The sequence below is a fragment of the Dunckerocampus dactyliophorus genome, chromosome 6 (genome assembly GCF_027744805.1).
Source record: "Dunckerocampus dactyliophorus isolate RoL2022-P2 chromosome 6, RoL_Ddac_1.1, whole genome shotgun sequence".
NCBI classification, from domain to species: Eukaryota; Metazoa; Chordata; class Actinopteri; order Syngnathiformes; family Syngnathidae; genus Dunckerocampus; species Dunckerocampus dactyliophorus.
Window position 1 is genome coordinate 16,107,686 of NC_072824.1, and position 23,922 is coordinate 16,131,607.

Here is a 23,922-nt window from a genome sequence, read left to right on the forward strand (position 1 = left end):
TTTGCCATAACTACCTGTACGAAAATATTCCATTTATAAAGAAGGAATCCCTCGATTGGCTGGCGACCAGTCCAGGGTGTACCCCGCCTGTTGCCGAAGTCAGCTGGGATAGGCTCCAGCATACCCTCGCGACCCTAATGAGGAGAAGCAGCATAGAAAATGGATGGATGGATGGATGGAAGAAGGAATCCTACTTCGAAAATTCACTTACTGTGGTGATATCACGGGGATAACTGGTAAATTACTGTAATGGTTTCTCTGTGTAAAGTGCTTTGGGTCTCTTGAAAAGCGCTATATAAATCCAATCTGTTATTATTATAAGCATGAGTCTCAATCATGAGAGAATGTTGTCCCATTCAATTCAAGATGTTGTTCAATTCATGATGATGTCCCACAAGGCTCATGTTGTTGTGGATCGAATTAGTAAAATGAAACCCATCTGGTGTGCATAATGCCTTTAGATTAACTTGATATTGGGCTTTGTTACTATGTTTATTTGTTTTAGCAACAAGGCTTTATCCTGACCCCAGGGCCAATCTGGCTCAACAGGCGTTTATCTGAGAGCAGACAACTTGGCAATAAAAGTGGTCTTTCTCTCCGGATTTCTGTCTGCTTTAATTTCTGTTCTTATTTCTCAAAAAATCTTTGACGTAGTGCATCATCAGAGGCCTTATAATAATGCATGATTACGGTTGGCGTGTGGTTGTTTTGCATGCGATTTGAAATACCTTTTCGATTCACAATAAAAAAAAAGCCACCTTCCAGGTGTAATGAGGGTTTAAAAAAAGAAAACACAGAAAAGGGAAGGGAAGTGTGACCAGCAGTTTAGTGTGGGAACTGTCCTGCATCAAAAAACAGGAAGTGGTGAGGAATGTAACGGGATGAGAGAAAAGCAGCAACCAAACCACCAGAACTCCCCATAAAAAACGCTGCAGACCTAGCTCTACACTTGTTTTTCATTTTGCTGTTTTGTGGTTGTTGTTGCTGCTGTCTGCGGCCAGATGCTTTTGTCCATTCAGAGAGGCTTCGTGAAGATGTCATTGTTTTACCATGACACAATGTTTCATTGTGATCAAGAGGCAGAACATGGCTATGTACGCCGCCACTCGCCTGGAACGTCAGTGAATGCACAAATGGGGGAAATTTCCAAGACATGCATGAGCCTCAGGTCCTTATGATTTCTGAGCATACCCAATTGGGAACAGGTTCTGGTTGGGAACTACTGGGAATTAACTGGAAAATAACAAAAGACAGTGGAACCTTACAAGTGGGTCACAATCTGTTCTGGGGCGCTGCTCCACCAAAATGTAGCATTCACATGTAAAAACAAGTTCATTGTACAGTAATATTAATACAGTATGTTCAAACAATAGTCACTCTTAACTTTAATGATGAATGGTTACCTCACCGCCCCCACCCCGAGGGGACACAAATTTTTCAGGCCCTCCCAGGGGAGCCGACCTCACTATCTGAGAATCACTGTCATTGCCTGGACTTCACCGTCTGATCAATCAGTATTATTTACATTTTTATATAACACCCTGATGTATTACTGCAGGGGTGCTCACACTTTTTGAGCCTGCAAGCTACTTTTAAAATGACCAAGTCCCAAAGATCTACCTACTACTATAAATGTAGAAAGTATAGATATTTACTATATTTATTTTTTTTAAATATGAGTAGGTGTTTATGTAGGTTATACATGTGTATCAGGAGTACATGCTCTTTCTCAGCATGCAAGTACAAGTCAAAATGATCTACCTCTTCTCTAAAACATATAACATATACAAAATGTAACCAGTAAACTCTGAAACTCTATTGTAAATATTAATTATTAGTATTTTGCGTTCACATTTTCAAAGTTTACAGGTAATCAAAGTAGTTGCTATCATAATTCACTTTAATATGGAAATAAAGATAATTACACATAACTCCTAAATAGTTGTGTACATAACCTGAGTACTGGTGATATGTCAGTCAAATTAGCTATGTAACGTTCATTAGGGCACACAGTTCATGCATTACATCCAGTTAGCATTAGCTCTCAAACATTACCGATATACACGAATTTAAAATGATTATGGAAAAGACAATGCGGCCGAAGTCAAAGCAACATATTGAAAAGGTTTCACCAATGGGCACATTTTTAATTTCATCATGAAATAATAGTTTAAGAAGCGAACATGTAGAAAACACTGATTTCTGTAGGAGACTTCATGACGCCAAGCAAAGCTTGTAAACAATAGACTTTTTTTCTACGTAACTAGCCGCTATAAGTGAACAGATAACTTTTGTTATAGATATAGACATCTTACCGCTGAGTTAGTTCATCCATAATCATAATAATAAAGATGAAATTTGCATCTTCGTGTGTAGCTTGAAACGCTGCGGGGGAGCAAGCGCGAATCAGGAGGGTAGCTTAATGTCAGCTGACTGATGTCATATGAAAACTACAAAGTGACGTTTACGCGATCAACCCAAACTACCTTGGTGATCTACCGGTAGCTCGCGATCGACGTAATGGCCACCCCTGTATTACTGTTTCGCATGCGAGTTGGCTTCCTTTCCATAACTTTTGATGTATATTCTTCTTCTCCTTCTTTTTGCATTTTCCTCTTAACACCTTTTGTTGAGGTTGGTCCACCCAAGCCAAAAAAAACCCAAAACACATGCAGATTTCTTCATTTTGATTTTTGCTGAACTGTGCTGCAGTGAGGTACGACTTTTGAAGTATATTTTTCCCCCAAATTTTGGTGAGTTCCGGAATTGTTCCACCTCTGCGACATTCGAATTTTAAGGTTGAACTGTGTTACGGATAGAGTTGAGAGACACAGGGAGGATTGGGTCCGCTGGTTGTTTGTTTATTGTGACTCCATCAGTCACACACACATTCGCATTAGTCACAACTCTGCCCATGTGAGTGCTGCCTTCCTTCCATACCGAGACTTAACTCCAACCACAATACGACATGTTTATAATTTGTACTTCATCTCGCAGAATTTAATTATGACACGTCCCGCTCATGTATCACGCTCAAGAGCAGATGAGGCCCATTTTCAAGTGAATAAACTGTCAATAATTGCTGAGACACGGAGAAGATGTTGGATTAAATAAATTCTTCTTCCTACACCCTTTTGAATGTTGAATCATGCAATGGACCTCATTGAAATCTTCTTAAGCATGTTCAAAATACACTAAAACATTACTATATACCTTTTTCGGAAACGTACAGTGTGTCTGAGTGTCCCATGAGCTCACCCTCATAAAGTATTTTATAACAGGGATCTGTTTGCAGCGATTGTAACACGTTTTGTTTGGCCCTCATGAGCCAGGCTTGTGATGTCGTGTGTGGGTCTTCTTGTGGTAGGAGGCTCAGACGGTTAGTCACACCCACAGGAAGAGACAATCAGAAGGAAATGAAAGCATGTCTGACATGTCTAACAAGGGCTTTTTGTCATATTAAGTAAAGATTAGAGAGTTGTACGAGAGTGGCTTGCTTTACTGGAGAAGGACCACCTGGGGTCAGTGTGATACTTGTAATCACCGAGCAGTGAAGAGTGCAGGTTTCTTGGCTACAACCAGGGACACCGCAGGGAAGTCTAGGCTCCATGAAAAAAAAAAAAATCTGTTTGGGCCCCGTAGCTGCTGTCACTACACCTCTAAGACTTAAGTTAAAGTTATTTTTATGCTATTTAACTCAAACCTGCATTTAGTTAGATGCATGTTTTGAAGTATTACATAATTTATTTTTTAGAAAAAAATTAATAAATGGCAAACAAAAACAGGCAAAACGTAATCTAACACAGACGGGGCTTGAAAAATGGAACGTTTGACTTTGTAGGTCGACGCGTATACCGTTACACCTCAATACTTTCATGGCAGAATATGTGAAATCTCTTGTATTTCGTGACAGAGCGGAAAAGACGTACTTTTGTTTCTAAATACTGGACTAGTCTGTTTGCCTGCTATGAAGCTCCGTTCTGTGGTTGGTCAATATACTGTAGATGTTTACTTTTTGGTCAATGTGGACTTGAACTTTTACTAACAAAAACAAAAACTAAGAGTGTTTTATGACCATATTTGAAAAAAATATCTCAACCCAGATAGTGCAATCATATTTAAATTTGTACCCATTTTTGGAATTCTCTTACCGTTCCTCCCTGTCCACGATACCACTGTTATTGTTATTATATGACAACTAAGATGAAAGCCTAGGTTTTGTCACTGAATGGAACTTTGAATAGAACGTAGATTCATAGTCACAGTGTTTATTTCTCAGAGCAAGACACTGATGAATTTTTATCTGTAACTATTTGAGCTCTTGACATTTTGAGAAAAATTGTGTCACTTTCTTAAATTTTGATCGTTATGCCGTTTTTTAAATAGATTTAAAGTCGTGCAGTCGTAAAGGAAGATAACATTTAATTTCTGCTTATTATTAGAACCTTATTGTTTTGTTCAACCTTGCGATTGACTGGCAACCAGTCCAGGGTGTACCCCGCCACTCACCCAAAGTCAGCTGGGATAGGCTCCGGCATACTCTAGTGAGGATAAGCGGCATACAAAACAGATGAATATTTTTATATTTTCCGTTTTTTTATTTTCATGCTTACATATACACTATTATGTAGTGGATGCCTGGTGGTATACATTGTGTTCATCTATGCATTGACTCTCAAACTGTGGTACACATACCACTATATTGATACACAGGCTCCATCTAGTGGTACACAGGAACACCATAGTGTTCTTAAAATTTGAATACAAGTAAAGTTACATTCGACATATGTACAAGGAATATGTATGAAATATATACAACTGTATTAACCAAAGATTCACTAGGAAAAATAAAATGCTGAAATATTGTTGTTTAGCCAGTTACCGGCGAGTGCAAGCCTAATGTCCATTGCTAAATTGTGCGAAAAAAAAAAAGGTCCTTGCAGAGCAAAAGATTTTGAAACTGGTACTGGTCTAAAAAGTTTCAGAATCATTGTTTTTTCAGAATCATTGTGTTTTTTATTTGTATGTTATTCATCACTCAAACAAGGTTATTTCTTTCTTTAGCGAGACCATGCTCGTCTGGACTCCATGGTGCTACTGATGATGAAGTTGGACCAATTGGACCAGGAAATTGAGAATGCCCTGTGTGTCAACTCTTCCACTGATAGCACCCCCACCCTCCATCGCCGTCGACAACTGGTACGAAGCTCCAGTTTCCCTTGGCTGATTCAGTTCAATCACTCAATAATAGCATGACGACAACTGCTGATAGCATCCGTTACTTATCTTAGCGCTACAGTGTGTTTACAAAAATAAGATTTGAAGGCACCGTAGTGACGTATTTTACGGGATGCAGGACTTCGATTTGGGATCTGCGTCTGTATCATCACACCTGCTGCATCTGCAAGGCGCTGCTGCTCCAGCTTCATTAGCCACAGCAACCCTAGGAGCAAAGCCAAAGACTGGGGTAAGTGAGCCGCTTGTAACAGACCAGTCTAATCTTTCACATTGTTGTGTTAAAAATGGCTTATTGGAGAGGTTTGGACTGTATCATATTGTGGAAAAAGTGTGTTAAAGCTACATTTCCAGTGAACCTTGTGTACTGGACAGAAATAACCTTTGGCTACAATTTTGGTGTACAATGCAATCAGGAACATTTTACACATTTACTGTAATGTAGCCTGTATTTGTGGATTTAATCAAAAAGAGCAAAGAAACGCTGATCTCCCATCTGTAGGAATGCCCAAGCACTTAAATCTTGGCCAAACAGACACTAAAACTCTATAATTAGCCGCTTCCAGAGATCTACACCCATTCACATCAACAAAAGGGGTCACAGGGGGGTCTGAGAGGTGAAAAACCAGGAAAAGAGGGGGAGTGACAGGGGATGCACTTCATGTGCCTCCTCAAACCTTTTTACTTGCTCACTTAATGACCTTGTCAGCTTTGCTTTGCGCACAAAACAAAGTCATCACAGTGACATTGCGTGGTTCTGTAAATGAAAAAAGAGTGTATATTGTTCTGTGTGAAATATACTGTAGTGAGACCACAAAGGTGTTTCTGTAGGAAAACAATTCCTTCAATCATATTCCAGCATTATCTACTGCTTTGTTTTTTACGTCACAAGTATTCAAAACGCAGTTAATGTCCCTTCTCGCACGTATAGCTAACTTTACACATGTCATGCACTACGACATAGTCACTGACCGTTGATGTTTTATGAACGTGGGCAACCGTTTCCACAAGCGTTTCCATTCCAAAGGTAAGTCACTAAGCCTGGGTCAACATTGCTTTCCCTGCTCCTAATACGGGGCTTTTTACAGTTGAGCTCCTACCGAGTGATTGATGGAGGCCAAAGAGATGATGACTTCATCAAGAGGATTCTCACTATAGTTCATTGTTGCAAGGGGGCTGTTGAGTCCTTTCAGGGTAAAAGTATTGCGACGCCCACTTAATCTTTTTAGCCAGACAATACAAATCCTTCACATGATGTCAACATAGGGTAGATGTCAATGAAGGCTTTACTGCTACCACATTGCAACCTTCTATTGTGCCTGATATTTTAATGAATTTATAGAAAAAAGAATGACATGCTCGCAGATTCCTTTCATTAACATCTGTTAAATGTCTTAACTATTAACTACATTAGTTTTTAGTGGATGTAACGGTGCCAAACATGACGGAATTTAAAAATAAAGATAAATCGTACTCTCTCAGACACTGCAAAGGCGCTTCGGAAACTGCTTGAGCAGCATTATTCCTCCAGTGTAATTACAAATGTTCCTTTCCCTATTTGATAATGATTGACCAAAAACAACTTTACACCTTAGACAGGGTTGGCAAACGCAAATGAGAATGTTGCACAAACTAGTCTGATTGCTGCCGTATCACTGTGCGGATTTGAGTGCCCAAAGAAAGAATCCAATGCGTTGGTTACTCAGTCTTGTCGTGTTATTGCATGAGTCAACTGTGTTTGTAACGTGTCTTGATTACAAAACCTGACTGTTAGCATACTATCAATTGGAAACCGGAACCGAAAGTCATTGTGCAACCTCTACATCACCCTTCTATGTTCTATGCTATCTGACACAGTTACGCCACAAGTCTCTGCTTTTTTTTTATTGATCATGGCTGCAAAATAACCCATTTTGACACAAAATAAGCCAAAGAAAGTTGAAAGTGCCAGCACTTGGATAAAGAAGGTGAGGGACACAATTGAATTCAAGAAATAACTACAAAAGTGTCGTCCATGACTCTCTCGTCCCGCTCCCTCGTGGCTGCCTCATTGCTATCTTTGTCAATGACGTGAGTCAATCAAGGTAAAAGTGACATTAAATGTTCATTTATCCCTTTAATTTATAAATTGGATGTTTCTTGTGGCAGTTTTTGTATGTTTCGGTTTTAAACGAACCAGATTTGGAACAGATTTATCACGAAAACAGTTTCCACTGTGTGTGTGTTTTTTGTTGTTTTTTAAAATAAATCTTTGCCTTTCTTCAGCATTTTTATCGTTGAATCAACATGTATATATTTAAATGTACAATTTCTTTAAGGCAGTTGAACGTGAGAAAAGACTTGTAGACACCAGGTCACCCTCCAGGTCAAGCTGCAGGCCTTTACAAAGCATCCTATTTCATTCTGGAAATGTATTGAGACAAACTAAACCTAAATACATGTTGGCATCTTAGATTAGTGTTTTCTGCCGGACTGTTCTGGGGAAGAAGTAAGTCTGTGATGATTTATGTTTTGGTCCATGGGTGAATTTGCATTAGCATTCCTTCTGCCCCGTGGAGGGATAACTGGCGTTTGTGCTCCAGAACTGTCCCCCCCTCACTCCCACTGGCATGGAGCGTAACACTTGGGTGTGATTGTACCCAGCACATTCCTGCACTGTTCTGTCTTTTATATAACCGTGATAAATGTGGTGGTGGGTGCTTTTTGATGAGTGAACATTCACTCTGCAAATTCTATATCACTTCTTTGTGGGTCGAAGCGAACAGATTGTCAACTCCTCGCCAGCATAAAACCAGCAGCTATTGTTAGTCTTAAGCAGGTGGTTGTTATTCTTGTATCAAATTTGTGGCTAATCTCTGGTGCATGTTGTGTCATAGCAGGTGTTTTATTCTCAGCCCGCAAGTGCTATTCTTTGACCTTTGTGTTTTTGTTGCAAGGTTTCTTGACTTACTTGGGCAGCAGGTGTCTCATAGTGTTGTTTGCCTCACATTATTGTCTTGCAACAGGTGGCTTTTATTATTTTTTTCATAGACTTGTTTCTACCAAACAGGATAGTTCAACACAGTCCAAACTTTTTGTTAAAGGGTTCCAAATTTTTTGATTAGGGTGGAGCTTGTGACCCTTGGTTGAGTGCTGTCGGCACTAGGGAGCTGCACCTTGGGAGTGCAGCGCTGGTGAATTCCATGCCAAAGAACATTAAGGCAGTGGTAGATAACAATGTTGGTCTCACTAAATATTGACATTTTGGCCACAAATTGGACATGCTCACTTTGAGGTATTTAGACAATACTGGCTGTGAGTGGAGTACTTTTCAAGCTATACACTGATCACTAGTTATATCCAAACTTCAGTATTGTCCCTTGAGAAGATAAGAAAATGATTGCTGAAATGTGACAGGTTTGGTAAGATACTATAGATCCTCTTTTGTTTTGTTATGGCTTCGTTTGGTTATGGCTATCTGTCATTATTTGGCTATATGTAAACAGCACTGACAAATTCAAGTTATGCGCGGTCTGAGAGCCATTTGTTTGTGCCTCTATTTTTAGAGGTCTGTGGCCCGGAGAGGATATGCCAAGCCACAGAGGCGGGCGGAGCCTGCTGACCCCTGACCACCTTCCTCTGAACGCTACAGTCGGAAACAACATATCAGTCACCTTGAGCGCTGAGCTTTTCTCACCAGTGAGACATACAGTACCCCCCGGCATCTCCTCAAGAGCTCTGCCAGTGAATGAAGGCACAGACTGGGAAATTCAGCAAAGGAGTGTTTACTGTAACAAGGGGTCTCATGGATATAGTGGCAGGCACTGCGCCATGCGAGGCCCCATCCATGCATTCCATAACAGGGAAACCTTTGCCCTCTTTCATGGATCTGTATTCTGTCTCGAAATGAACTTTCCTCTAAACATGACTTCTGTTGTCTCTGTTGATGGAGTTGTTGGAATTTGTCAGTGAAATCTGAATTTCCTCAGCTTCCGTTCTGGATTTTTTTTCTCATTTGGCAGGAGGGTTTGTTTGAGGTATTTTTATTCTAGTCTGATGAGTACTTTCCTTCTTGTCAGTAGGTTATGTATATGCATGGCTCTTTATCTGTCTGTAGTTAGTGGACAATAGAAGGGCTGCGGTTTGCGTGCTAAGGTCACCAGCAGATCTCTGCTCTGTCCTTCCTCTGTGTTCCGGTTTGGCTGCCTTTCACTCCCCAAACATCCTTTATCCGAACTACACCTACTCAGGGTCCAGTGAAATGTTTAACTCCACTGCCTATCTGTATTGTTTACCCACTATGCCTTATGCCTGCTCTTGGTCAAACAACCACTGCAAATCATTGTTGCTAATGTGCATAATTTTTGCTTATAAGGAGGTATGAATTCAACTACTGTTCAGTCTGGGAGTGAATTCCAGTGGTTACTCTGGCCGTAGACACTGTAGCCACGTTGTATGGTGTCATTGTCCCCATGGTCACTCTTGACCCAGCTTTGCAGAGCTGTAATAAGGAGACAAACGCAGACCTAAAAACAAAACGGAAAAAGTCTGATGTTTGATTCAGGATATGGAAAATTCATTTCTCCACTCTATGAATGTAATGACATGAGAATTTCATATCAGGATTATTGTGACCAAAATTATCATGGTTATCATTATTATCACGGTATTGTTGAATGTGCTCAGAATGTTTAAAAAATACTGACGCACGTACTGAAGTCTGTTCACAAACTTTTATTTAAAAAAAAAAACCCACACAAATAAACAACACACACAATATGCTTTCCTTGCCAGATGATGATGTAGCAAAAAGCTAATGCTGATTATCATCTGCCAGACACACTAACACAGAATTATTTTATTCTCAAAATTAACGGATTTATGTCAGCCTTTCTGTCTCATTCAATGCATCTGCCCGAATTCGGAAGCAGCATAGGCAATAATGAAGTAGCAGCAGTTGTACAGAGCAGAAAACCCGCAAAAACACTAACGCATCCCGAAAAGGATAGTTCTGATCTTTTGATGTGAAGTTGTATGACATCCCCATCAGCAGTGTACTACATCAACAGTGTCATTTAAGTCAAGAGTTTGGCTTCTAAAAACAATATTTGTTCAAATGAGTAATACATTTCCATCATAAAAATGCCTCTTCGAAAAAAATGAGACCTCACAAATCGCTCAGCGTTATATTTGTCTCCCACCGTATCCCTGCGCACTGTCTCCTGTCCATTCTTGTGTATGTGAATAAGACGCTCGTATCTTCTTCCGCTGTGGAACACATATGTAAACAAGATGGCCATGGCGCGTCGTCGTGGAAGACGATGCGAGTGTTTTCATCACATACGGTACACTGCGCATGCACGTCTGCGCATTCTGCTCTAGGAAATGGATTTATTGATGTGTGGTTATCAATCAAACGTTTCCGATAATTTTCATTTGAAATGGTAATCCTAACCGTCAGGAGTTTTACCGCGGTTAGTTATTAATACTGGTAATCATTACATCCCTACTCAACTACTCCCAAAAGAAAATGGTGTTTTTCCATTTATTTCAAGGCTGGAGCACTCCATGAACAGCATGTAGACAAACTCTATACCAGGGGCCTCAAACACAATTTACCTGGGGCCCGCTGGAGGTACAGTCTGAGTGAGGCTGGGCCGCATCAAGTATTGGGAGTAGGGCAGGGAATCTCGGGGTTCCTCACGATACGACACGCGATACATGGCTCACAATAACAATAATATCTTTATACAGTAATAGGGTGAATCAAATAAATAAATCAATAAATTCACAGTTTATATTTTGCTCCATTCAGCTGGGATTTGCTCCATCTTACCCGTGACCCTAATGAAGACAAATGGTATAGAAAATGGGTGGAATTTCTTTACCACATTTTTAAGTGACTCACTCACTCTTAGTTCAGTGTAGGCTTATGTGTGCATCCTACGAGTAACATTGGCTTGTCGCAGGCCGTATCACAGTAATCTTTGAAGAAGAGTCGCGGGCCGCGAAATGTGACTCGGCGGGCCGCAAATGGCCCACGGGCCACGAGTTTGAGACCACTGACTTAGACCTTGCGGGCCGCATTTACAGTAGTCTTTCCTGTCAAAACTTGCGGCCCGCCAAGTCACATTATGCGGCCCGCGAGTTTTGAAACCCCTGCTATATACTATAAATGCTCTAATTATGCTAAGTATGCTAATTATGCTCTAAGGGTCTAATTATTGCTGGTGCATTTAGTTACAAAAACTGAAAATTGGAAGCTGCCAATTATTGTGGCGAGGCTGTTGTTAACCAAATGTGTAGTCATTGCACTTAATTTTTTATCATTAATAATAATTTAGGGTGGATGAGAAAGTGGAAAGGAAAACATGGCCATTTATTAAAAAATATATTGCACAACACAGCAGCAAGAGAACCTGCTGTAATAGCGGTAAGGAACAAACTGAGCCAGCATGAATATGGCTCATTGTTCATTGTAAACAACAGTACGGCAAGTGTAACGCTAATGAGTTTCATAGCAACAGCTGAGTAGCGCAACCAACATTTTAAAGGCATGCAGAAATCGCTAAAACTGCTGGAAGCTGACCACATTTGATACTTCACATGTCAGCTACATCTTGTGGAGTTGATTAAAAACTTCAATCAAGAGATTGCCTACAGCCACAGCTGTGAATGCCAGTATTTTTTTACCCGGCGATAATTGGAGGTTGGCAGTATGTGTTTATTGATCACTCACTATGTGTTTTATGAAATGATTCATAGGTCACATCCCAAATATGCTTTATTGACTTTAAAATGAGTCATATGTCCATGTATGTGAAGACATCACTCATCTGTTTGGTTGGTAACCACCACAAATTGGTAGTGTCGGCACGGAGTGAGTCAGTAAATCGAAGCCCACGTTTATTGCGTGAATAAATGGGCTGCAGTAAAAAAGCAAATGGAATAGTTGCAGGATGATGTACATGTTGACAGTACATGTTATAGATGACTCCAAAATGCAGGCATCTGCAGCCTGCAGATAATGAAGCACCATAAATCAACAAGTGGCAAACAAATGGAATGCATTCTAACACAAACACACACACACTAGAGCATAGATGCTGTAACATGCACGTAGGAATGTATTGAAATTCAGGTGCAAACGAGGGCACCCATCCAAAATTTTGCTGCACGTTTTTATTGAGGACTTTGGACTTGAACTTGGGTTTGTGTTTTTCTGTTGCCTTGGAGCCGTTTTACTGAATGAACATATGTATGTACTTATGAATGTACACAAGAAAAGGACATATAGGACTTGTATTCATTTTCAACTGCTTATCCTGTTCAGAGTTGTCAATAATTTGGGGGTTAACTATATATTCGAGAATATTTGTGCATATATACAGTACTCTATTTATACTGTGTATGTATACTGTGAATATATACACAATAAGATGTGGATAAAATTGTTGGTACCTTTCTGTGAAAGCTTTTAGTGAGACAAATTTTGAGCTTTTTGGAAAGTCACATCAACTCTGTTTACAGATGCAAAAATGAAGCATACAGAGAAAAGAGCACCATGCCTCCTGTGAAACATGGAGGAGACTCAATTATGTTCTAAGACTGCTTTGCTCCATCCGACACAGTGTCCTTAATCTGTGAAGGGTACAGTACAATCTCATGACTATCAAGGCTAGGGGTTGTCTCAGTGTTTATTAAAAACAAAACAAAAAAACAAACAACTATTAATCAACTATGGACAAAATCTAACGAATCCGATTCGACTCTGAAAATTCTTAATCAAGGACAGCCCTAAGCAAGGCATTCTGGAGCGAAATGTGTTGCCCAGTGTCCTGCAACAGGACAATTACCCAAAATTTACAGCCAAAAATACATAATGGCTTAGGGCGAAACATTGGGTTATTCTGAAGTGGTCTTCTATATGAGCGCCTGTTTAAATCCAATTGAACATCTGTAGAAAGAGATGTTCAGTCCCATCAAACCTGAGAGAGCCGGAGCAGTTTGCTCAAAAGGAGTGGGCCAAAAAAAGTGCAGGATTCTCATAGAGTTACAGGAAGCGCTTAATTGCAGCAAATGCTTCAAAATGCTGTGCAACAAAACCCACCATCATTTTTGTCCAGGCCGGTTTCATTAGTTTTTTTTTTTTTTAAATGTCATCAACCACAATGATTTCCATTTGTTAATTTTTAGGAGATTTTTCAGTATTACCACTGTAGTATCACTGTCATTTTCCAATTATTTCAGTGATTTTTGTGGGGTTTTCTTTCTGTGGCATAAGATTACCAGCAATTTTGACCACGTGTGGAAGTGAATAAGTATGTGTTTGTTGACATTTTAGCGTACCCAGCAATCACTTATCTGCTGGCCTGCTTAACGTAAATACATTTATGAAGTAAACAGTCAATGAATAGTCGTCATTCTTGCAGTAAATGCAATAAGGTTTGGACACAGCTATGTCTGGTTTTCCAAATAAGCCAGTGAACCGCATGTCTGGCATAGGTCCACTATGGTGCCACCCTCGTATCCCCAAGAAGACGACTCTAATCCCTCTGCGTTGTTAACCGTCTGTGTTTTGTCCCAATAGAGCCAGTGGCTAATCGACAAACTAGCATTGTTAGTGCAGTTGGGATTATGAGGCTTATCTCTATTAAGTCGGGTCACTCTGTGTTTACTAGTATAAAGGGTGTCATGTGGCATCCGATGAGAATGACAAGATTTGTGCATGTTAAACTTCAGTACGGTAGATTCCTGCTTTTGGCGGGTGTTATTCTCCAGGACTGCCAGCAAATGGCAAAAATCCATGAGTAATTGTCCCCATAAAAACGTCTTTTTGACACAAAGCTAGTCCCTCTCCAAACCCTCCTGCTAGACATTCTCCTCCAATTTCGGCTCAACATTTGCAATAAAAGTGACTGTTATTAGACTAGATTATTAAACGCATTTAAATTATTAAATGCGTTTAATAAGTGTGTGATAATGAATGATAATCAATGATAATGTAAGATGATCGATGAACAGATGGAATCTGAGTCACAGTACACTAGGTCCCCAACTTACGAACATCCGACTTGCGAACATTCGGAGATACGAACACAAGCTGACTGATCTATATTTTCATGTATTTTGCCTTTTGAAACTCCATATTTATACTGCTACATGCTTGACCAGTAGAGGGCACTGTGACACTGCTAATGGGACCAACAGGAGAGAGTGTAAAGGAGAAATGGAAAGCTAAATTGTAGCTGTACGATGCAACCCGGACAGAGCGTGTGATTAAAGTTTATGAAGAGTTAATAGGCCTGCTTAATTCTACACCACCCACAGAACACTACCTCTTTTAGAAGAGTCTAACAACGACGACGATTTGTCCTTTTTTCAATAACTCCTCCTCCTCCTCCTCCTCCTCCACCACTACCACCAACGACGTATGCTCGGCCACTCCTCTTCAAAGGTAAATAACATTTATCATTATGTATTATTATATCATTTTTATTATTGCTTTTTTTTCATTAATTATCCTCGTTCAATATTACTACTGCATCCAAACTCATATTTACATACATACGCATATATGTATATATGTATACACGTATATGTAGTACCTATATCATTGGCAATATTACCTTTTGTTGGACTTACGAACAAATCGACTTGCGAACAGTCGTCTGGAACCAATTGTGTTCGTAAGTTGGGGACCTAGTGTAGCAACTATGGCGCATTCAAGGACCACCAAAAGTGCAAAACCTCGGTGCTTGATAAAAAAATATTGTTAGTGAAGCATAAAGGCATAAACATGTAACAGTATTATCACGTATAAATATAAATTATTACCGACTTAGGGTGAATGAGATGTGTTTGCTGCGGAAAAAGCCAATTTTTGGATATTAAAAAAAATTATAGTTGTCCCTTGTTTATCAGGGTTAGTTGGTTCCAGACCTGACCACGATAAGTTAATTTCCATGAAGTAGGATTCAGTATTAATCAATGTAATGCTTTCGTAGTTTGATCATAGAAAACCTGTTTATGACTTTCTAAATACGATTTTTACCATTATTAGAGCCTAGTAGACATGAAATAACACCCTGAAGTCACCTTTACACTCCTATTAGTCTTTGTTTACAACACATAGCTCAAATGTAATGCACAGGCTGCGGGATCATGCAGGGACATGAGACGGCATAGCGTGCTCCCGAGCCAACTAGTTAGACTCAAGAAAGGGTTGCAAACGGAGTAGGGAAGAAGGACAAAGTAAGAAGGCAAGACATGCCAAGGCTGACTCCATGCAGTATGAAGGTAATCTAATCTAATGTCATGTCTCGTCAATGCAACATTACTGGCACCTACTGACCACAATACTACATATAATTTGCCTTTCAATATTTTTGGACCAATAATAATCCATAGTCAACTACAAAACATTCTTAATTATATATATACAGATATACTGTATAAACATTTTATTACTTAATTAAGTAATTCTATATAAATACAATTTAAAAACACAATAGAATGAGGGAGTGATGTTCGAACCGCGATGTAACGAGTGACAACTGTAATAATAATTGTAATAATAATTTTTTTGACCAAAAATACATGACTATGTAGGGTCGTAAACGCTGAATCGCGAGTATGTAACTCATGACATGTCATCTCAGTGAGCATTTCAAAGACGCCTCATGTGTGTTGCTTTTTGTTTGGCTTTTTGAGTGTATGGTATATTGTAACAGTGTTAATAAGCAAAGAACTACCGAGTCAACCACTTAAGACGTGATAGATGGGCAATGGAGCTGGAGGACAATGGCTTCCAGATTCGGTTTGCATGCTAACCCACTACTAAGGGAGGTTTTGTGATGAAAATACATTTCAAACACAGTTGGACTCACGCAGTATATTAATAACACGACAAGACATGTGCCATATTGTACGCTAACCGGGAAATGGAAGCAAAATGAGGTAAAACGTCTGCGTATTTTTGATGGAGCGTATGCTAACCAAGGTTCCACAGTACATGTGTTTTTCCTGGCTGCTCAGTATAATACGTCTTAGTCCACAATAGCAATACTAGTCGCAATAAGTACAATTTTCGTTTTTGCTGTTTCTTATGTCATGTCATGTCAAAAAACAAAAAGAAAAATAGAGTAATTCAGCTAACCCTTTAAATGCTCAAAGAACTGATGTCTCTTGATAATGGTGTGAACTCCAAGTTTGGTTGACGTTTGAGGCAGATTTTCCCCCCAAAATTTTGGTTGAACACCAAATTGTATGACTTCTGGTACATTTCTTTCTAACAACAAAACCTGCGAAATCTGCTTGTCCCAGCATCTGTACACAGATATTTCAGCCATGAGTGGCCATTCACCTCATTTACTGCAAGTTATTGCATCACTTCCTGTTGACACACTCCAACTGTGACATATGGAACCTATCAAAATGTATATATGAGATCGTGAAATTGTTTCCCACGTCTCTTTCTGCAGATGTGCACGTGGGCCTCGGCACAGCATGGAGAATAAATTCCTGTGTAAGTGCAGGGCAAAGAGAGCACATTGTGCCAATTAAAAAAACAGCAGTGAGCTTCAGATAACATCTCAAAGGACTGTGTACAAGCGTCTGCATGTACTCCCCCTCCACTCCCACACAGAATAACCCTTTATCGCACACCTTGTGTCCTGTGCTGGAGCCAGCAGATTTACCTGAGCCATCTGCATCAATTTGGCCATTTGTGTTAAGTGGTGGAAAAAAAAGTTGGGGTTAACTTGAGCTCTCCCTAATCCTTGGCCAGCACAGAGCATGGGTGGTCACATACACATGCACACACTCACACACATTGCAGCTGCAGCGCAAGAGGGGAGAGTTGGGGGTGTGAGAGTCTGTGGTGGGGTTAAGTCATGGTGGACTGTTTTCCAAGAGCAACATGCCGATAACTTGCATCGCATCTGTGACTGTGTATACACTCCTAATCAAAATCTTATTGCAAACAACCATTGAAACTGAAGTAGACTGTTCAATAGCTGATCAAAAGTATAAGACCATAGCTCAGAAAACCCGAAACCCCGCCAAAATAGAAATAAAATGTTAAAAAAGGGACTCAATAATAAGTTGTAATGTTGTTAATCACCTCAAAAATTGGTTTGGACATGCTTGATGCCAGTTTTCCAGGAGTCTAGTTGCAATGTTGCTCCAGGTGGTGAAGATGGCTTCACGGGGGGCATCCACTGTTTGGAACTGATGAAAACTTCCTTTGCCATCCATCCCCAAATTAGAAAAAGGTCTTTGTCAGGCGGGCATTGTGAACTGCAGCATTGTTCTGTTGAAAAAGACAGTCATTACCACACAGACTTAGGCTTTCAGTCATGAGGGATGCCCCCTGCACCATCTCCACATAGCCCACAGCCATTTGACGCCCCTGCACAACCTGATGGTGTCTTGCCAGTAATATTGGAAGCCATCAGGACCGTAAAGGTTAAATTTTTTCTCATCAGAAAATAAAACTCTTGCACCTTTCAGTGTCCCATGTTCACAGCTTTTGTTAATTAATTTAGTTTAGTTACAAAGCAATTTCTCCCAGAAGAAATCGCATAAAATAATTATAAATGACAAATTAAATGGACAAATGAACATTTAACTGATAATAAACTAATACTTGTTACCTTTACTTTTACTCTTGCTGGTGAAGACGGTGAGGAGTGATGAGGGAGGAGGGGAGAGGACGCCGCATACTTTACAATAAGTAAATATTTTTCAACTGTATGCCCACACAACACAAAAAACTTTTAGCATATCAATGTGAATAAATAACTAATAAATAAATATTTCAAAAAGTGGTAATATGGAACCAACAGTGGTTTATCACAAAAGCACATAGTAGTCCTAAGTCATTATATACTGACACACGTGCAAAGCAAACATACCGAAAGCTCCAGCGCCTCAACACAACCTATTTCCAGTAAATTAGTGGCAGTAAATGAGGCAGCTGACGCTTGTGTGTGCTTTGCAGCTTACAACTCCCCAGTGGACACCTGACATGGCCTGGAACAAGCCCACCACTGGGAGCAACCTGCTCTGTGGCATGTCAGTGGGAAAATGTAGGGTTTAAAAAAAAAAATGAAGAAAATATGCGGCCACGGTGCTATGAAAACACTGATACTCACTGGTACCCATTCATCCAACATTCCTCAGTCAGGCTCTGCACTCGCTCACTCGCATGTATTGCACTGTAATTGTTATTATGAGGCAAACATGGAGGTGGGATTTACGCTGTGTAAGTGACTTCAAGGGTCAATGACAGGAACCCGTGATGTGGTGTTTACACAATAGCAAGAGCAGACACTGGTGAACTGAAATGTCTTGTTAGTGCTGGATACAGACCTCCCATACAGAGACCCTTTTTTTTCCCTGGGCAGTCGTTCTTCCAAGCACCCACAGGGACTCATGAGGATGTAAAATCTTTGGCTCGAGTCCACACATTAATTGACACAGATGTCGCCTATCCTCTAATCCTTTATAGGTTTTAACCCCAGAAAATGATTGTGGCATATTACGAGACTACAGGAGTTTTTGTACTTGTAAGAATGGCAATTATTATGAATATAGTACTGTATAATTTGGTAAACATTATCATTATCAGATAAATCACATGGTTCTACTGCTATATAGTGAGGTGTGTGGTATCCAATTCCAGTGTTTAAGTTAACAAATATGGCTCCTTTCCCTTTTGTTGTTAAAGTGACATTTTTTGTTACTTATTTTCGTTGAAAGGCTACTTTCTGTCTCAGAATGACAGCAGGAAAGTGGAAACAAAATACTTTGGTACCTCGATTTCTGTTATTAATTTTAATGAAAAGCGAAACGTACGAAAACTGAGGTAATTTTTTCCATAAGAAATCGTTTATCGCGGTTAATTGGTTCCAGAACCGACCGTGAAAAGTGAATTTCTGCAGAAGATTCCGTCTTTATAAATTGAATATTTTTGTAGTTATGGCATAGAAAACCAGTTTATGATCTTCTAAATACGTTCTTTTAACATTACTAGAGCCCTCTAGACTTGAAATAACACTCATATAGTCACATTTGCATTTGTATTACCCAATACAGTAGATATAATCAGAGAAAATAAGCCGTGCTCGTGCTCGTGTGTGTTGCAATAAATGCGTTCCGGACGTGTGGCCAGGAAGTGACATCGGGGGTTCAGAATTTTGTTTTATCTGGATGATGGCCCATGTTATTATTATGATTGTTACAATGATTATTATGTTGTTATTATTGTGCATGTTTTGCGATTAAGTCATTTTGAGAAAAACTATTTACAATTTGTGTAAATAGGATTTTTTTTACTGATAGGCCGTATTCAACTACAAAACAGCATGATTTATTAATTAATATACTGTATGTTTGAAAAGTCGTGATAGTGCAGCCTTGAAATTCGAACCTTGATGTGGTGGGAGATTACTGTAAATCCAATTAATCTGTTCCAGACACCCAAAACTATGAAAAAAAATGTATAGAGAATAATTATTTTACATGCAGACCGTGAGCCTAGTGAGGACAAGTGGCATAGAAAATGAATGAATGCAGAAAACAATGCAAAATACTTAGAAATGGATGGAGGTATTGTTGATGTGGACTTTGCGTACATCCTGATGAATTCAATAGTGTTTCTCACCTTCTTCATCCAAGTGTTGACACTCGCAACTTACTTTGGCCCCATGGCGGGTTATTTAGCATTCACACTCAATAAATAACATACTGACAGTGAGTCAGTAACACGTAGGCCGCTTTGTTCGGGCACTCAATTTCGCAAAATCACACAGTACAGAGCAAACTGACTAGTTTATTACATGCAATACCATACAAAAATCAGGGGCAAAATTTTGGTGGAAATTTTCAAGGAAAAACTACTCTTCTGGTAAAACTGAGGTGTACGAAGACTAAGGTTTGACTGTCTATGAAGTTGTGTATTAAATACTTGTTTTCATTGTTTTTACACTATGACAAGTAGGCGTAATGCTGACTAGGAAACTGAATGTTTTGTACCATTCCAAAGGTTCTTAATCATTTACAGCATAATATGCCAGTGTTGAGAAAGATTAATAATAATAATTTTTGAAATTGAACTTTTTTGCCAAAATGTTTTTTTGAAACTGTTGAAGAAATATAAATTTCCATTGTACATTGTTTTACCCCCTTTATTCTATTTTTTCAGCTACTCATTCAACCAATAAAATGTGCATCAGTAACCATTATTTTAGAATGAAAATAATACTTTTTGCACTGTACTGATGAACAAGGCAAAACGATTCATGTTATTGTATTTAGCACACACACAAAGGAATGCAGCAAAGACACTTTTGTGGCTGGGCTAATATTACTTGAGTCCAGCAGCAGCTGAAATAGCACCGAAACATAAATGTGTCTCAAAGGTTACGTCACTCTTGTTCGCGTTCTCTTGGTGATTTAATGACCGTCAAGTTAACAGTGGTCTGTGACTCTAACGGCTTCCCCTTGGGTCTCCGCTTTGGGGGTCTTGAGTTGGCAATTAACTACAAATCACATTGTTCACACAGCCGTTTTTTTTTTCTTACTCTGGACGGTGCATTTTTTCGGCCACATCTGCACAACCACATTCACGGATACGCGTTCAAATGCGCCGACACACGTACAAGCTCACCACAGGGGATGGACTTGAGTTGATCTTTAGATAAAGTATGAATGCAGCTTCAAAATGACAGAGACACAATAGAACCAAGACAACACTTTATCCTTTGCTAATCAGCCCGCATGTTTGAGAAAACAAGCCTTGAATGAATGAAAGCAGTTATGCTATTCACTCTGACCAGACCATGGTGGCTCATCATATAATATAACAGTTCTCCTGAGAGGCCAGAAACAATGGGCGCATGGTCGCCTGTCAGATTTTTATTGTGTTGTTAAGTGTCTTGTTGGTATTAATCCATGAAAAGCTATGAATGATCAAGATGTCTCAAATTATGAGCATACTGTTTGCATAACTGAGTACACAATATCAATGGATTGTGAAGAAAGACATCTGTGATTACTCATGTGGTTTTTACTTCTGCACACAAAGCTGTCTTGCATACAATCGTCCCGCTCATCAGCCATGTTCCACAAGTGTAGTGTGTGCTTTTGGGAGGGTGCAATCTGTTTCTGAAGTTTTTAATGCAGTAATTTAACCCCAATGTCATATTAGCGCTTAACACAATTCATTAACTGATGATGATATAAAGCTTTAAAATGGTCACAGCAGGATATACGACTGAAGCAATTCAGGGTAAGTTTCACACATTACGTTTTGGCTAAAGTGGAGCCGTCTAAACACTTAAAAATGGACAATTATGTCAAGGAAAACAAGCAATATGGTAATAGTATGTTGGTATTGATGTTTGCGTCAATGAACCGGAGCTCCCCAGTGCCAGCAGCACTCATGCAGCCCGAGACCATGATGCTACCGCTACCATGATTGACTGTTGGCAAGATACAATTATCTTGGTACTCACTTGCGTGGTTGCGTGTTGAGTCATTTTCAGTACGTGTAAATCTATATTGCATTATAAGATGCACACTGACTTCTTTAAAGTATATGCAAGTTTAATTTTTACAGCAGTGGTTTCAAACTCGCGGCTCGCTGGCCATTTGCAGCCCACCGCGTCATAATTTGTGGCCCAGCACTTGACATCAAAGAGTAGTGTAAATGCAGCCCGCGAAGTCTGAGGTAGATCAATGATAATTTAAGGACGTAAGTATAAACCAACACAGGACTAACAAAATATGTGACAGAATATTTATATATCGAACTATCGTGATATTAAACACTAATATACATTATTACCTTTCGCCCTGTATCGTTTTTTTTTTTAATTATTATTAAAATATAGCCATTATAAATGTCTATGACCGTTTGTTCTCAGTAAGACGAGTCACCAGTTTACATGTCATCTAGGAGGAGCTCTTCGAAACAGTGGCAGATAATTGGGTAGAAGTCACAGAATAAGAAGAAATGAAAGCAGAAGAAGAAAAAATAAACAAATGCCGCGCAGTGGCAAACTCGCCGGCGAAGTTAAATGGAAAAATACGCCACCATAGTTAAAATCAAAAGTGTGGACTCACTTTGGCTTTTATAGCGTGGACGAGACAACGCTGGGTAAGGACTTTGCAGTATGGAATTAGTGTCTGACGAAAATACTACACACGGGCAGCACGACACACATGCATTCATGCACGTTCGCGGAGAAAGCTGTGCCTCTTAAGCAAAATGTTTATTTGTCTGTTCAAATGCTAAATGTTGTTTTGTTCAATGAGGGTATGAGTGTTTAGTTTATGTTTTACATTGTCTCAACCTATCCGGTGAATACATCACTACTACCACACAACACGAAATATTTATTTTTGTTATGCTTCTCCTTTAGAGTGTTGATCTACTTGAGAGACATGAGAGTTTAAATTGCTTTACTGTTTGTCAGACACCTAAACTAAAATCCTGTTTACACTTACGTTTCATTTTCAATACCGCTTGTCCTCATTAGAGTCACGGGAAGCCGGGGCCTATGCCAGCAGAATGCAGCAAAATACAAACTATGAATTTAATATTTTTTGATTCACACTATCATCGTATCGAGGTATTATCGTTATCGTGAGCCACCCTGAGATTCCCAACCCTACTCCCAATGCTAAAAAGCCTCACCCGTTTGAGACCCCTGTTCTATAGCATTGTCCCTTGAGAAGACAAACTGTCTTGCAGGCCTTTTAGGAATTTTTGCAGGTCTGTGTGAACAGGGATTGTACATGGAACTTTTTCAAAAACCTTTTTCACGAGGTCATTGCCGTGTAAATGTGTTCTCAATTAAGGTAGACAAGATAATTCTATCTTGGGGGATAAATCCATTTTGGAGTTTTCTAACAAATTAAGTAAATTAGACGAAGAATGCGCCTCGTCTTCCATGCTTTGTCTGATCTCTTCCAAGGGAGTGTGGATTAAAACAGGTCAGCGTGTAGGGGTCAGGCAAGGAACCCGAGGTGAAAAGTCAGAGGCAAGAAAGACCTCTGCATTCCAACAGACTTCTGCCCACCATGCGCTAACACACACACACACACATGCAAATGCGCGCGCGCGCACACACACACTTAACCGATGGCGATATCTTCTCATTTTTTTGCTTTCCCAACAGCATATTTTTAAATATAATAGCCCAAGAATGAATCCTTCCATTCACAAAATGATGATGCTATCTGACATGTCTCCCAAGACTGCCTATGTCAACACTGAATCACAGTTTGCTGTGCTGTGAGGCTCTGAATGATGCAATCAATATTTGTTGAGAAGTCTCCTGTGGTTTATTATGTTTTGTGGCCATGTATTAAAATATTTCTGCATCAGAAAAATATGCCTATCTAGCTGCTCGTGCAAGAGTTTTTACGGCAGTTCAATTGAAAGGTGTGTCAGCTATGTGGTTAAAACACGTATTTTCATTTGTTACAAAACATAAAATCTCTTTTCCTCTTTTTCAGAGTACCACAATTCCAGAGAGGACAAAACCTGGTGAGTACTTGCTGTTTTGAATTATACAGACTCTTTGATGTGATTTGCCATGTGTTAGTACATGTTTGTGTTGTCTTCATGTTGACAATAAGTGATTGTCTACACTTGCCCCGATCTGACTGAGCATTTTCAATTCACTTCTTTGGCGA

The 23,922-nt window shown here is 39.6% G+C and overlaps 1 protein-coding gene across 3 annotated transcripts in view; it reads left to right on the plus strand.

Annotated features, from left to right (window-relative positions):
- Nucleotides 1-23,922, plus strand: part of dlc1 (DLC1 Rho GTPase activating protein) — a 96,614-nt gene that overhangs the window by 6,368 nt on the left and 66,324 nt on the right. For all 3 annotated transcript variants that reach the window (XM_054778623.1, XM_054778624.1, XM_054778625.1), the window contains 3 exons: nucleotides 5,065-5,199; nucleotides 5,357-5,467; nucleotides 23,743-23,773. In XM_054778623.1, coding sequence (XP_054634598.1) covers nucleotides 5,065-5,199; nucleotides 5,357-5,467; nucleotides 23,743-23,773 — 277 coding nt within the window. The remainder of the gene's footprint in view (nucleotides 1-5,064; nucleotides 5,200-5,356; nucleotides 5,468-23,742; nucleotides 23,774-23,922) is intronic.